Below are 15,741 nucleotides of genomic sequence, written 5' to 3'. Positions count from 1 at the left end.
TCCCACCATAGACTAGGATCATTCTAGTCACTCTTAATTTGAAAAAATTTTCCTGTTTGTGGTTGTATATTACCTCTCAGGAGTTGAGATGTACCCCCTCCTTGCTGTGATAATGCTGGTGAATCTAGGAATGACTGGGTCCAGCACTGAAGCCATCACATCCAGAGAGCTCCCAAGTTGTGGGCAACCTGGGACAACTGGTCACCCTTACATTAGAACTAAAAAGGAACTCAGAGATCATCTCTGCCACCCCTCTCAGTTGGCAAATGGAAAACTGAGAAACAGGGTCAGAGTAGGGGCAGGTCCAGAGCTAATAGGTGGCGGAGCTAAGATGGGACTCCTGGATGCTGACTTAATTCAGTCTGAGATTAGCAGAGTATCAAAGGCTAATTTGTTTTGTTATTTACTTCTTTTTAATTACCATTTAGTTATTTTATTTTTGGCATTGTAGCAGTTCTTTGTTGCAAATGTGTTATTAATGAGAGAAAAGATCTACTTTAGGATAACTTATCTTCGGCTTTTTATTTCTGTGATTCTAAAAATAGAAGTATAAAATCATCAGATTTAGAGAATAAAACTCTAGATGATCATTTTTATTATCGGTCACTTTGAACAACTTTCCTAGTAATTGAGCATATTTTTTATAAATTTATTTTTTATTGGTGTTCAATTTGCTAACATATAGAATAACACCCAGTGAATTGAGCATATTTTTGATGTGTTGATATTTTATTGTTTTAGGTACAGAGTGATTTGGAAGCAAAAGTCAATTCTGTTACAGAATTACTCAATAAGTTACAGGAGACTGATAAACAGTTACAACGTGTTACAGAGCGGCAAACAAGCATTCAGAATAAACATGAGAAACTACATTGTCATGATCATGAAAAGCAAATGAATGTGGTAATGGAGCAGCACCTTAGGCATCTTGAAAAATTACAACAACAACAAATAGATATTCAGGTATCTGTAATAAAGCCAGCACACATCCCATGGTCTTTATCCCTTGGATTCCTAAGCTAATATTCATTGGTAATTGCAATAGCTCATTACATTGTAACAGTTTTAGTTCTTAAATAACGATCTGAGAGTTCATCATTCTTCCTTTCCATGTGGAGACCTCTCTCTGCACATTCTAGTTCAAATATCACTAATTCTGTAAGAATTTCCATAGAGTTGGCTTTTCCTTTTTTTGGTGGTATTTCTGTTCATACGATTTCTTAAAAAGGATTTCTTTTTTTATTTATTTGAAAGAAAGAGCCCAAGATGGGGCTCAAACCCAGGACCCTAGGATCATGACCTGAGCCAAAGGCAGATGCTTAACTGACTGAGCCACCCAGCTGTTCCTGTTCATACCATTTTTAAAGGGCTAATACTGCATTGCAGTAACTTGTTTACATCAGTGTTTGTTAGCCTGAGAATGTGCATCAGAATCACATGAAGAGCCTTATAAAAATACAGATGCATGTACTTCTCAGCTATTGAGACACCAGGTCTGAGATGGGGACTGGGAATAGAAATCTGTAATGATTCTGATAAGAACCATCTGGTATACATAGTGCTTCTGCATTTAATTAAAAGCATAAGCATTTTTAATTGGCTTTTGAATATGAGGCATGGGGTTACTATAAAAAGAAGAGTTATCCTCAGAAGGAACTGATAGTACAGTTTCCTATTTATTTTGGGATTTCCAAGTCCTGGGATAGTACCCAGCAGTCAGGTACTCAATATAATTTTTCTTTTTTTATTGGGAGTTCAATTTGCCAACATATAGCATAACACCCAGTGCTCATCCTGCCAAGTGTCCCCCTCAGTGCCCGTCACCTAGTCACCCCAATCCCCCGCCCACCTCCCTTTCTACTACCCCTTGTTCGTTTCCCAGAGTTAGGTGTCTCATGTTTTGTTACCCTCGCTGATATTTTCACTCATTTTCTCTCCTTTCCCCTTTATTCCCTTTCACTAATTTTTATTTATTTATTTATTTTTCACTAATTTTTATATTCTGCAAGTGAATGAGACCATATAATATTTGTCCTTCTCCGATTGACTTATTTCACTCACCATAATACCCTCCAGTTCCATCCACGTTGAAGCAAAATGGTGGGTATTTGTCGTTTCTAATGGCTGAGTAATATTCCATTGTATACATAAACCACAGCTTCCTTATCCATTCATCTTTCGATGGACACCGAGGCTCCTGCCACAGTTTGGATATTGTGGACATTGCTGCTATAAACATTGGGGTGCAGATGTTCTGGCGTTTCACTCCATCTGTATATTTGGGGTAAATCCCCAGCAGTGCAAATGCTGGGTCGTAGGGCATTTCTATTTTTAACTCTTTGAGGAACCTTTACACAGTTTTCCAGAGTGGCTGCACCAGTTCACATTCCCACCAACAGTGCAAGAGAGTTCCCTTTTCTCCACATCCTCTCCAACATTTGTTGTTTCCTGTCTTGTTAATTTTCCCCATTCTCACTGGTGTGAGGTGGTATCTCATTGTGGTTTTGATTTGTGTTTCCCTGATGGCCAGTGATGCAGAGCATTTTCTCATGTGCTTTTTGGCCATGTCTGTGCCTTCCTCTGTGAAATTTCTGTTCATGTCTTTTGCCCATTTCATGATTGGGATTTTTTTTTTTTTTTGAATGAGTGATCAGCACTATAAATGCATTGGTTTTAATGTACTTTTTTTTTTTTTTCTAATTTGCAACTTTAAAACTTTAAAAAATTGAAATAGAACATTTGGAAGAATATACAATAAATTTATTATAGCTTAGTGTGTTATCACAGAGGTAACACTAATAAGCTGTAATTTTCAAATCTTAATAGAGCTTGTTTTGAGCTTTCCATGTGGTTGAAGAAAGTATTTTTATTGGAATGATTATGGCCATGCAAAGTAAAGTTTTAGCATTATATGTTCTCATTCATTTGGGGAATATAAATAATAGTGAAAGGGAATATAAGGGAAGAGAGAAGAACTGTGTGGGAAATTATCAGAAAGGGAGACAGAACATGAGAGACTCCTAACTCTGGGAAACGAACTAGGGGTGGTGGAAGGGGAGGAAGGCGGGGGGTGGGGGTGAATGGGTGACGGGCACTGAGGGGGGCACTTGACGGGATGAGCACTGGGTGTTATTCTGTATGTTGGTAAATTGAACACCAATAAAAAATAAATTTATTAAAAAAAAAAAAGTAAAGTTTTAGTAAGTACTCCACAACTAAAATTGAGTGGACAGCATGGGATCTCGTGAGAAGGTAGGAGTGGGTCTGTCAGAGTGCTTGTTCTTGGTCTACAAATAACTGTTCATCTCTGAGCCTTGATTTCTTTACTTAGAAAACATTTTATTTTGTTTGGGGTAAAAGGAGATGACACGTTTGAAAAGCACATTGATTTCTTAAGGAGAAAGTTCTACTTGTCCTATATATCTGTCTGTCATTTATCCGTTTTTCCATAAATAAACCCAAAATTCATTGACTTTCTGAGTTTGGGAGAATGGAATCTTTTCTCATGCAGGCATCTTATTATAATGCTTATAATTTCAGAGAAAGTTGAAGTTTTAATGACAGATATATTAGTAGTTCAATAAATGCTTAATGAAATGAAATTTGTTGAGCTTGTCCCATTTATTTATGTAGAGAGATCTCCACACAGTTTTAAGATTTCTATAAAACTAAATGTTTAGGTTTTCCTTTACCTGGTTTAAGTCTTTTTTGAAATCAGTTGTAGTAGTTCAGGTACATAAATGTTCCAGATGTTTTAATAAATGATGCTGAAAATTGTTGTTACTTTAGTGCCCATTTATATTTTAATTGCATATGTATTATTGTTGCTACTTATCTGAGTGCTTCTTAGCAGTGTTTTAAACCCTTTCCTTCAAACAAAATCATCCAGGATATAAAAGATGAGAAGTTTTGGTTTGAAATTCTCTGGTTGAAGTAGAGGTCTAGGACTAGAGCCCCTCCTTTTGGTTATCTCCTTGCATGTCTTGCAGGCCTCTGAGCCATCTCTGAAATAGAAAGGAAGAAACTGAGGTTTAGAATGGTTAAATAAAATGATCAAGGTCATACTACAGAGCTAGGCTTAACCCAGCAATGTCACTGCTACAGTGAAAGTTACATGTTATGTATGTATTTTCATGTTTATTAAATCTAATATGTTGTTTTCAAGTCCTCTAGTAAATTTCAATGTAGTTTGTCATCTCTTTCAAATGATATTTGAAATCAATAAAATAATTGCATGTCTTCCAGAGTCATTTCATTAGTGCTGCGCTCAAGACCAGTAATTTTCAGCCTGTTGCTGTGCCCGCTTCTAGAGTGATGGAAAAGTATTCTGTAAAACCAGACTTTTCTAATCTTGGTAGCAGTAATCTATCTTCACATAACACATTTGCTTCCAAACAAGGTAAAAAATATGTAGTTCTCTGTGAATGAAAAATGTCATCTATGAATTTTCTTTACAGTATAAGTCAGCCAAAAATGTGTTTACTAGGTGGTAGAAGACTGTCTTTGTTTATAGGCTAAATAATTTTTAGGTCATTTTGAAACTTGCTCAGTCAAGTTAGGAATCATGTCCTACTTTATGGTTTTAATAAATAACCTTCATAACCTGTCACTTACAAGTTTAGAAAAATTTTACTCATGTAGTATCAATGCTTGTAATCCATTTTCCAATTCTCTGACAAACTGTATATTTACCATTTTCCTTGATTCTGTGAGGAGAGAAATGGTCTGGGTACACTAATAAACTATTTCTAATGATTTTCAGTTAGTAATGTAAGTTTGCCTATTTTATTTTATTTATTTTGAAGATTTTATTTATTCATGAGAGACACACAGAGAAAGGCAGAGACATAGGCAGAGGCAGAAGCAGGCTCCCTGGGAGGAGCCTGCTGTAGGACTTGGTTCCAGGACCCTGGGATCATGCCCTGAGCCAAAGGCAGACACTCAACCACCGAGCCACCCAGATGCCCCAGGTTTGCCTGTTTTAATAGAATTTTAAAGATCTTTGTTTATAGTAACAAAGGAATGCATAATGTGTTTGTATTAAACCTCTGGAATTTAAAATAAATGAGTAAATGGGGCACTTGGGTGACTTAGTCAGTTGAACTTCTGACTCCATCTCAACTCAGTTCTTGATCTCAGGGTTTTGAATTCAAGCCCCACTTTGGGAGTTGAAAGGGGAGTTCAAGCTCCACACCCAGCATAGAGCCTATTTAAAAAAAAAAAAAAAGTTAAAAAGCGCCAAATGAATGAATGTATTTTCAAATTATTGAATGAATTAATGAAAATCAAGGGCTATCCTTTAATGACATTTAGCTCCATGCAAGGAGCCTGATGTGGGACTCGATCCTGGGACTCCGGGATCACACCTTGAGCTGAAGGCAGATATTCAACCACTGAGCCACCCAGGCATCCCAGTATAAAATTATTTTTTTCCAGTATAAAATTTTTATAGCTATATTTTGATTTCTAGTGAGAATAGAATTATTTCTATGTACTTGTTAATTTGAATATTGTATCTAAGATATTCTGGTTTTTATTTTTTTAAATTTGGGAAAGAGTAACACTTCACAAATTAAAGTTTTTTTAAAAAAATAAGTTGAATTTATTTATTTTTTCTATTAAAGTTCCTTCTAGAGAGGTTGAAGATACAGATTTTGATAAGCAGAAATCTCCGTTAGAGACACCAGCACCTCGCAGGTTTGCTCCTATACCTGTTTCAAAGGATGATAAAATATCAAAGAGGGAAAATCCTAAGGAAGAAAAAGAAAATATGGAGATGACAGATCATACAGGTAATAAAGCAATCATAACTAGCATCTACTACTTTATTAGACCTATCTCAAATTAAACAGATTTCCATACTCCTTATTTATTATTCTTTTATGTGCCTAGTACTAACTAATGTAGGGTCTCTATTTTTAGTATTTTTCTTTGTTTTGTTTTTTATTTTTATTATTTATTTAAGATTTTGTTTGTCCTGTGCAGAGACACAGACAGAGGGAGAAGCAGGCTCCATGCAGGCTTCCCTATGTTTAACTCAATTCTGGGACTCTAGGATCACGCCCTGAGCTGAAGGCACACGCTCAACCAGTGAGCCACTCAGGCATCCCAGTATTTTTCTTTAAATGGGGAAATCAAGCTTCTTAGATTCTTTGCAGAAGGAGTTGGAAATATACAGTTATAATTATTCTGGTTATTTTCAATAGGTTGTTATTTAAACCTTTTATGAACAAATTTTGTTATTAATAAAAAATAATGCTTTGCTAAAGGTAAGGCTGATTATTTTAGAGCAAGTTACTTTATATTGTTTTTAGGTGGGAATTTCAATAGTAAAACTTGGAGAAATTTAACATTTATTACTATGTTCAGTTAGAAAAAATGTTAAGGTATTAACTATTTAATAGATAATAAGGACTTTTATAAATGACCTAAAGTAATAATTTGTTACAGAACCTTAAAGCTCTTCTAGTAAAAGTAAGTGAAAGTGCTACATATAAGCTTTTATTCTCAGAATCACTTAAATACATTTGAGTTTTGTCTTGGTGCATTTAAAACATTTTAAGGATACTAAGATCTTTAATAAGCAAACCAACCTCACTAATAGATAAAAGTTATTTAATAAGCAAACCAACCTCACTAATAGATAATAGATAAAAGTTATTAAGAGAAAGATTCAACTAACACTTGCTGTAAAGAAATAGTCAAATCTCCCTTTAACTATTGATAAAAATCATGCAATTTTTTGGGCTTTGTGATGATAACATGTCTCATTTAAATTATTTTTATCTGTGATGGAAATAAATTCAGGCCTAAAATTTTGCCAGTGTAGTTTTCATGAGTTATAAATATTTGGTTTTATTTGATGAGTATATTTAAAACCTACATTATAGAATGAATTGAGTATAATATATATGAGCTGTTATATATAAAAAAGAGAAATGAATCAATACTTTGAAAGTGATACTATATTTCTTTTATTGCAGAAAATATAAGACTATTGGAACAGATTTTGAGTAACCATGATTCTTTGACAAGAAAAAGTGAGCCTTCAGATAAAACTTCACTAACTAGGTCAAAAATAGGATGGAATCCTGAGAGGAGAGACAGGTAAAAAACAAGAGATTGGAGTAAAAGCTATATTGAAAATAGCTTTGTTTATATTTCTAAAATTTCCTTAGGAATTTTGATAAATGTATAGCATTGCTATTAAAAGTTATCTTAGATTAGGGCACCTGGATGGCTCAGTGGTTGAGCCTGTGCTTTAGGCTCAGGGCGTGATCCCAGAGTCCTGGTATCAAGTCCCACACCAAGCTTACCCCAAGGAGCCTGCTTCTCCCTCTGCCTATGTCTCTGCCTCTCTGTATGTCTCTCATGAATAAATGAAATCTTAAAAAAAAACCCAAAGCATTAAAAAATAATAATAGTATAATTTTTTTATGCTTTGTTCTTTTTTTTTTTTTTTTAAGATTTTATTTATTTATTCATGAGAGACACAGAGAGAGAGAGAGAGGCAGAGACACAGGCAGAGCAAGAAGCAGGCTCCATGCAGGGAGCCCGATGTGGGACTCGATCCCGGGTCTCCAGGATCACACCCTGGGCTGAAGGTGGTGCTAAACTGCTGAGCCACCCAGGCTGCCCAAAAATTAGATTTACTGTTTTCTGCTGCTACTATATCTACCCCTTTACTATAGTTATAAAATGAATATATCTAAATTTCTCAAAATGCAGATTAATTCTAATGAATGCAGAATGTTTTTATTTTTATTTTGAGAGAGAGAGAGAGAGAGAAAAGGTGTGCGCCTGGTGGGAGGAGGGGATGGGCAAAGGGAGAGAGAGAGAGTCTTAAGCAGGCTCCACCCTCAGCATGGATCCTGTAGAGGGGCTCCATCTCATAACCCTGAGATCTGACCTGAGCCAAAGTTAAGAGTTGGACCCTTCCTGACTGAGCCACCCCAGATTATTTATTTTTGATGAAATGATATTTGAGATTTGCTTCAAAAATAATCCAGTGCAGGGTAGAGGAAACTGGTTTGAGACTATGGATGAAATGAGAATAGCCATGAGTTAATGATTAATGTGAATGGAGAATATGGAGTTCATCATACTATTCTTTCTACTTTTGTGTATGTCTGAAATTTTACATTAATAGTTTCTTAAAAATCAAGTACTTCTTGGTCATGATAATTTTATTTATATTGAATGTCATGGAAACTATGGTAATAAAAACTTAAAAATAAGCTATGTTTTTAGTATTGTCATCTCCAAACTGCAGTTTTAGGTCATTTGCTTGCTTTTTTTTTTTTTTTTTAAGACTTTATTTATTCATGAGAGACACAGAGAGAGAAGTGGAGACATAGGCAGAGACAGAGGCAGGTTCCCTGTGAGGAGCCTGATGTGGGACTTGACCCCAGGAGCTTGGGATCACACCCTGAGCCAAAAGCGGATGCTCAACCACTGAGCCACCCAGGTGCTTCTAGACCATTTACTTTTAATGTAATTACTGATAAAAGATTTATGTCTGCCTTGTTGCTATGTTTTCTGTGTCTTAGGTATTTTTTTATTCCACTATTTCTCCATATTGTCTTTTTAAATATTAAATAGGTATTAATTTTCTTCTTTTATTATACTTTTTGAGGTGTTTCCTGAGTGATTACCCTAGGGATTATAAAATTAAAATCTCAATTTAAAACAATCTAGTTTGGATTAATACCAATTTAATTTCAATAGGATTCACAAACTTTGTTCCAGTATAGCTTCTTCCCTTCCCCTTTCATTCTGCTGTTATTGTAATTCATATTGCATTATTATACATTATAAGCTCATCTATATAGCTTGATAATTATTGCTATATGTAGTTGTCTTTTAAATAAGATAGGAGGGCAGCCCAGGTGGCTCAGCGGTTTAGTGCCGCCATCAGTCCAGGGCATGATCCCGGAGATCCGAGATCAAGTCTCACGTCGGGCTCCCGGCATGGAACCTGCTTCTCTCTCTGCCTGTGTCTCTGCCTCTCTCTCTCTCTCTTTCTCTCTTTTTCTCTCTCTGTGTCTCTATGAATAAATAAATAAAATCTTTAAAAAATATTAAATCAGATAGGAGAAGATAAGAGTTATAAACAAAAATAACATTGTATTTATTTATTTTTTATTTTTATTTATTTTTATTTATTTTTAATACAATACATTGACTCCCTTCCCGGAACTATACCTTTTATCTCCATGATTTATTCATTCCATAATTGGAAACCTGTACCTTTCTCTCCCATTCACCCCTTTTTGCCCATCCACTTGGCTCCTTCCCCTCAGGCAACCACCAGTTTGTTCCCTGTATTGATGGTTCTGTTTCTGCTTTCTTTATTTGCTCATTTGTTTTGTTTTTTAGATTCCACATACAAGTGAAATCATACGATATTTGTCTTTCTCTGTCAAACTCTTTTCACTTAGCATATAGTACCCTCTAGGTCCATACATGTTGTTGCAAATGGCAAGACTTCATTCTTTTTTATGGCTGAGCAATATTCCATTGTATATATATGCATATCTTCTTTATCCACCCATCCATTTATTTATTTTTAAAAATATTTTATTTATTTATGCATAAGAGACATAGAGAGAGAGAGAGGCAGAGACACAGGCAGAGGGAGAAGCAGGCTCCATGCAGGGAGATCGACATGAGACTCGATCCCGGGTCTCCAGGATCAGGCCCTGGGCTGAAGGCAGTGCTAAACCGCTGAGCCACCCGGGCTGCCCACACTCATCCATTTATTGATGGACACTTAGGTTGCTTCCATATCTTGGCTACTGTAAATAATGCTACAATAAACATAGAAGTGCGTATATCTTTTCGAATTGGAGTTTAACCCCATTTGGTACATGTCCAATTCTAATGTCCCCTTTTGGAATTACTGGATTGTATGTTATTTCTACTTTTTAATTTTTTGAAGAACCTTCATACTGTTTTCCATTGTGACTGTACCAATTTACATTTCCACCAGCAGTGTATAAGGGTCCCTTTTTCTCCATATCCTCACCAATATTTGTTATTTTTTGTCTTTTTGATACAAGCCATTTTGACTGGTGTAAGGTGATAACCTCATTATGGTTTTGGTTTGCATTTCCCTGATGATTAGTCGTGTTGAGCATCTTTTCATGTGTCTGTTGGCTATCTGAATGTCTTCCTTGGAAAAATGTCTGTCCAGGTCCTCTGCCCATTTCTTTAGTGTTGAGTTTTATAAATTTTTTTTTGACAATTGTATACATTCTTATATTTTGGATATTAGCCACTTATGTATCATTTGCAAATATCCTCCCCTATTCAGTAGATTACCTGTTCATTTTGTTGATGGTTTCCTTTACTGTCCCAGTAGTTTATTTTTGGTGGTGTTTCCTTTACTTCAGGAGACATATCTAGAAAAATATTGCTTAGGCCAGTACCAGATTACTGCTTTTGTTTTCTTTTAGGGGCTTTATGATTTTAGGTCCCATATTTATGTCTTTAATCCATTTTGAGTTTATTTTTGTGTACAGTGTAAGAAATGGTGCAGTTTTTTCTTTTTACATGTAGCTGTCCAGTTTTCTTAGCACCATTTATTGAAGACTGTCTTTTCCTCGTTGTATATTCTTATGTCTTTTTTTTTTTTAAAGATTTTATTTATTTATTTAAGAGAGAGCACAAGCAGGGAGGGGCAGAATGAAAGGCAAGCTCCCCACTGAGTAGGGAGCTTGATGCAGGGCTTGATCCTAGTACCCTGAGATCATGACCTGAGTTGAAGTTAGACCCTTAACAGATTGAGCCACTCAAGTACCCCTATTACCTCTTATATCATAGATTAATTGACTATATAAGTGTGGGCTTATTTCTGGGCTTTATCTATTCGATTGATCTATGGGTCTATTTCTACTTTTGAAGGGTAGTTTTACTGGATATAGAATTTTTGAAGGGTACCTAGATGACTTGGTCGGTTGAGCATCTGACTCATGATTTCGGCTTGGGTCATGATTTCAGAGTTGTGAGATGGAGCCTTGTGTCAGGCTCTATACTCAGTGAGCAGAGTTTGCTGGAGATTCTCTCCCTCTTCCTCAGCTTCTCCCTCTCAAATAAATAATTGTTAAAAAAATTTCTTTTTCTTGTCATTCTTTTTCTTTCAGCAATTTGAATATGTCAGCACCGCCTTCTGGATTCAATGTTTTTTTTTTTTTTTTTTTTTTATATAGAAAATCAGCAGTTAATCTTTTTGAGGAACCCCTGTATATGATGAATTATTTTTCTGCTTTCCAAATTCTCCCTTTGTCTTTTGTCATTTGACAGTTTGGCTATAATATATCTAAGTGTAGATCTCTTTGAGTTTATCTTTCTGAAGTTTTTTGAGTTTCTTGGATGAGTAGATTAATATTTATTAAATTTTGGGCTTTTTTGGCCTTTATTTCTTTATATAGTTAATAATACACATAACCTTTCTCTTCTCTGGGACTATGTTGTTTGTTGGTATACTTAATGGTACTGCACAGATCTCTGAGGCTGTTAAAATTTCTTTGTTCCTTTTTTTTTTCTCTCTTTCTCAGATGGGATAGTCTCAATAACTTATCTATAAGTTCATGGATTCTTTTTTCTGCCAACTATAATATGCTATTTAGCCCCCTGTTGAAGTTTACATTTCAGTTATTGTATTCTTCAACTTTAGAAATTCTGTTTAGGTTTTCTTTCTTTGTTTTAAATAGTTTCTATCTCCTTATTGATATCTTTACTTAGTAAGACTTCATTCATGTATATACTTTCCTTTAATTCTTTGAACATAGTTTCCTTCAGTAATTGCTAACTTATAGTCCTTGCCTGGTAAGTCCAGTATTTGGAATTCTTCAAGCACAGTTTGTATTGACTATGCTTTTTCCTGTGTATGAACTAGACTTTTTTTGTTTCTTTTTGTGTCTTATAACTTTTGTTGAAAATTGGACATTTCAAATAATACAATGTGGCAACTCAGAAAATCAGATTCTTCCATCTCCCAGGATATGTTGTTGCTAAGTGACTTTCCTGGGTGAGTTCTGTAAAGTTTGTGTTCTTTGTCATGTGTGGTGGGTCTCTATTTGTTTAGCTAAGTCTGCTAGTGATTAGAAAGAGACTTCCTTACCTACAATGAACCTATAAATCTCCCTCTGAGTATCAAGGGGCTGTGTGTTTGGGGATGTGCGCATGTGCACACACGCACACATGAATGCATGTGTGTGTGGTGTTGGGGCACATCTTCAGTGCTCTGGCACTTTATAAGTCTGTCTTAACCTTAACTTCTAACTTGCAGAGAGCCTCAAGGTCAGCCAGACATGAGAGATTAGGCTTTTCTCATATCTTGCTTGAGCATTCGCTGAGCCCTGTACATGGGCATTCTAGATCCGCAGTAATGTGTTAGGGCTTTTCAAAGCTCCATGGACATCTCATTCCCCTGAGTTTTAGTTTATTGGCATTCCTCTTGTTTGTCTCAACTGCTATAGCCACCTTAGGCAGCTAGATGTTAAACACTTGCTACTGTTTTCAAAAATTGATCTGCCATTAGGGTTTCTCACCGAGCTAGCTCTGAGGTCAAATAAAGAGAAGCCCTGTGAATGGGGCTTTCTGAGGAGCTCCAAACCTGTTCTGCCCTTTTGAGTGGTTGTTAGGCTGTTGGTTTTCACAGCAAAAAGGATTGTGCAGCTGTTAATTTTTAAGGCTGCTAGAGAGTTGGGGAAAGGGTTCTTGGAATGAAGCAAATTAAAAATACCATAAAACTTGCTGTCCTTAATAAAAGTCAGTCATTTCTTGATTAAATATTCCTTGGGCTGTTGCAAGCTTTTCATTTCCAAAGTTCTGGAAATGCTGATTTTGAACATTTTTCCTAGTGTTCTCTTTGCTCTTCCTGAGGAGGGGATTTTTAGAGTTTCTTACTCTACTCTTCTTGAAGAGCTTCTGGATGTTCTCTTCTTCAAAGCAAAACCTTTTCCTGTTCTTTTCCTGCTATGCCTAAACCAGTCTGGTCAGAGTAACTTTGTATCATGTGATTTTCTGTGTTTGATATGCTTAATCACTTAATGGATTAATTTCATTTTACAGTATAAAAGTATAGCGTTTAGTACTGTATAACTAAGAAGTTATCAAAGATTTATGTATTCAAATATTTACTGAATTTATGACAATTTAGGAAACTTTATTTTTAAATCTTTCATAGCATTGATACACTATCATCTCAAAGATTTCCTTTCTATGAAGAACTAGGAGCAGCTAACTTGACTGTACAGGGGTCTGATGATTTTCTTCATGATCCTGGCCAAAAGAGGAAAGAAACAAATGGCATACTCCAGGTAAAGTGGGAATAGGATATTAAAATTGATGAGGTTTAGTAAAGGTAAAAATTATGAAGAAATATAAAAGTTACTAGGACAGAAAGCTAGCAGAAGGATAAAGACAAAGTACTGAAAAAGACATGTCAGGCCCTGTTGGTTCTCTTTATAAAACTTTGCCAGGAGCCCTCCCTAAGTGATCTCTGTTCCTGGCTCCTTGGCTAGCTACTACGAGCTGTCCAGCTACTATTGGAGAGGAAAAAAGGGGGAAAGAAAACTGTGAATAACACCTGTTTATCCAATACAAAGTGTCTGCCATGCCTACTTCATGCCAACTTATTCTTATATTGTTTTAGCTTTCTTTCCCAGATAATAACTTTTATTGGCTATTGGACTGCCCAGTACTTCTATGGGCTTCCCATCCCTATTTCACTTAACTTTCACGTTAATACTTCTAAATGGAAAGAAACCTTAATTGCCAACTTCATGTTTTAATTTTTATTTTTAATTGAACTATAGTTGATGTACAATATTATTCTAGTTTCAGGTGTGCAAGATAGAGGTTCAACAAATTTAAAATGCTAACCAGAGTAAATGTAGTTACCATCAGCCAAGTTCTGTTTAATAGCTCTTCAATTTGACAGATTGAGTCCTTAGAATATATTGGCATAATGTATGGCCCCAACTATAGTAATACCTCTTGTTTGCATTAAAATAATTAATATGGGGGATCCCTGGGTGGCTCAGTGGTTTAGCGCCTGCCTTTGGCCCACCGCGTGATCCTGGAGTCACGGGATCGAGTCCCACATCAGGCTCATGCATGGAGCCTGCTTCTCCCTCTGCCTGTGTCTCTGCCTCTCTCTCTCTGTGTCTCTCATGAATAAATAAATAAAATCTTAAAAAAAAAATTAATATGAACTTTAACTTTATATGGTAACATTTTTGCCTTATTTTCTTTTTAAGCCAAAAGAATCTCTGATTATGTCAAGGCTTGCTGATCTTCCACAGAATTCCATTAAGCTTCAAACAACCAATAAGAGATCCATCTTGAAAGATGCTGAGAAGATTTTGAGAGGAGTACAAAACAATAAAAAAGTCCTTGAAGAAAACCTGGAAGCTATTATTCGTGCAAAAGATGGAGCTGCCATGTATTCATTTATCAATGCTCTATCTACTAACAGGTAAGACAGGATGTTGGCATCCCAAGGTTATTTATGAGACTGCCTGTTACAGGCTTTCTTAATTATTTTTCTATGTGCTTCATTTTGCTTAATGTATTTCAGTATTTTGAAAAGGTTCTCTGTCTCCTTTGACACTCACTATAAAGTTAAAATTTAGATATATATATGTGGCTATTAAATTTTACAGATATAAAATTTTCCTTTAATTTTTGTTATCTCTTTGGTATATATCTTCAGGGATCTATCCAGACATTGTTCAGACATTTGATGAAAATTAATAACATTGGTTTTTCCTTTTCAAAGGAAGGCTGTTGGGCTACATAGTAGATTCAAAACTAGATAAGAGACCTGATCTAGGTCCTAGTCTCAGAACATTAAATGCTAATTTAAAACAATTCTTTTTTTCCCTTTTGTAGAGAGATGTCAGAGAGGATCCGGATCAGAAAGACAGTGGATGAATGGATTAAAACTATTTCTGCAGAAATTCAGGTGGGTATTAGAAAAAAAACAGAATTAAGTGAATTCTCAAGAGGTAATATCTTTATTTTTTAAAGATTTTATTTATTTATTTATTTGAGAAAGAGAGAGAGAGAGAGAATATGAGAGGGGGAGGGATTCAGAGGGAGAGGCCGACTTCCCGCTGAGTGGAGAGCCCGATGAAGTGCTTGATCCCTGGACTCCAGGATCATTACCTGAGCCGAAGGCAGATGCTCACTCACTGACCCACCCAGGCACCCCTTAAGAGATAATTTCTAAGTACCATACTTATTTTCAAAATATTCCTTATGTATAAGCCTACTTATATATACTTGTAATTTCATTTTGTATTCTTTTCTTAGTAATGAGTTTCATTTTACCTAGCAAGTGCTTCTTCTCGTAAATTATAGCTCTTATGTGGCAAATTGTGGGACAATAACTAAAATATGAGTAATTTGAAACAAAATTTAGGAAAAGCATTTAGAGAAGAAGAAAATATACTTTATTTTTTTTTTATTTTTATTTTTTAAATATATTTTTTAATTTTTCATTTATTTATGATAGTCACACAGAGAGAGAGAGAGAGGCAGAGACATAGGCAGAGGGAGAAACAGGCTCCATGCACCGGGAGCCCGACGTGGGATTCGATCCCGGGTCTCCAGTATCGTGCCCTGGGCCAAAGGCAGGCGCCAAACCGCTGCGCCACCCAGGGATCCCCAGAAAATATACTTTAAAAATATTTCAAGACAGCAGATTTAGAAGCACTGGCTTGTCAAAGT

The 15,741-nt window shown here is 35.7% G+C and overlaps 1 protein-coding gene across 2 annotated transcripts in view; it reads left to right on the top strand.

The window, feature by feature from the left end:
- KIAA0586 (KIAA0586 ortholog) overlaps window positions 1-15,741 on the top strand; it is a 110,497-nt gene that overhangs the window by 10,201 nt on the left and 84,555 nt on the right. For both annotated transcript variants that reach the window (XM_041759860.1, XM_041759861.1), the window contains 7 exons: window positions 742-963; window positions 4,246-4,399; window positions 5,625-5,792; window positions 6,984-7,107; window positions 13,193-13,325; window positions 14,268-14,485; window positions 14,902-14,974. In XM_041759860.1, the coding sequence (XP_041615794.1) occupies window positions 742-963; window positions 4,246-4,399; window positions 5,625-5,792; window positions 6,984-7,107; window positions 13,193-13,325; window positions 14,268-14,485; window positions 14,902-14,974 (1,092 nt within the window). The remainder of the gene's footprint in view (window positions 1-741; window positions 964-4,245; window positions 4,400-5,624; window positions 5,793-6,983; window positions 7,108-13,192; window positions 13,326-14,267; window positions 14,486-14,901; window positions 14,975-15,741) is intronic.

Source organism: Vulpes lagopus, chromosome 6, assembly GCF_018345385.1.
Source record: "Vulpes lagopus strain Blue_001 chromosome 6, ASM1834538v1, whole genome shotgun sequence".
Lineage (NCBI taxonomy): Eukaryota > Metazoa > Chordata > Mammalia > Carnivora > Canidae > Vulpes > Vulpes lagopus.
Note: the sequence above shows the minus strand (reverse complement) of the source record. Positions and strands in the feature narration are given on the sequence as shown.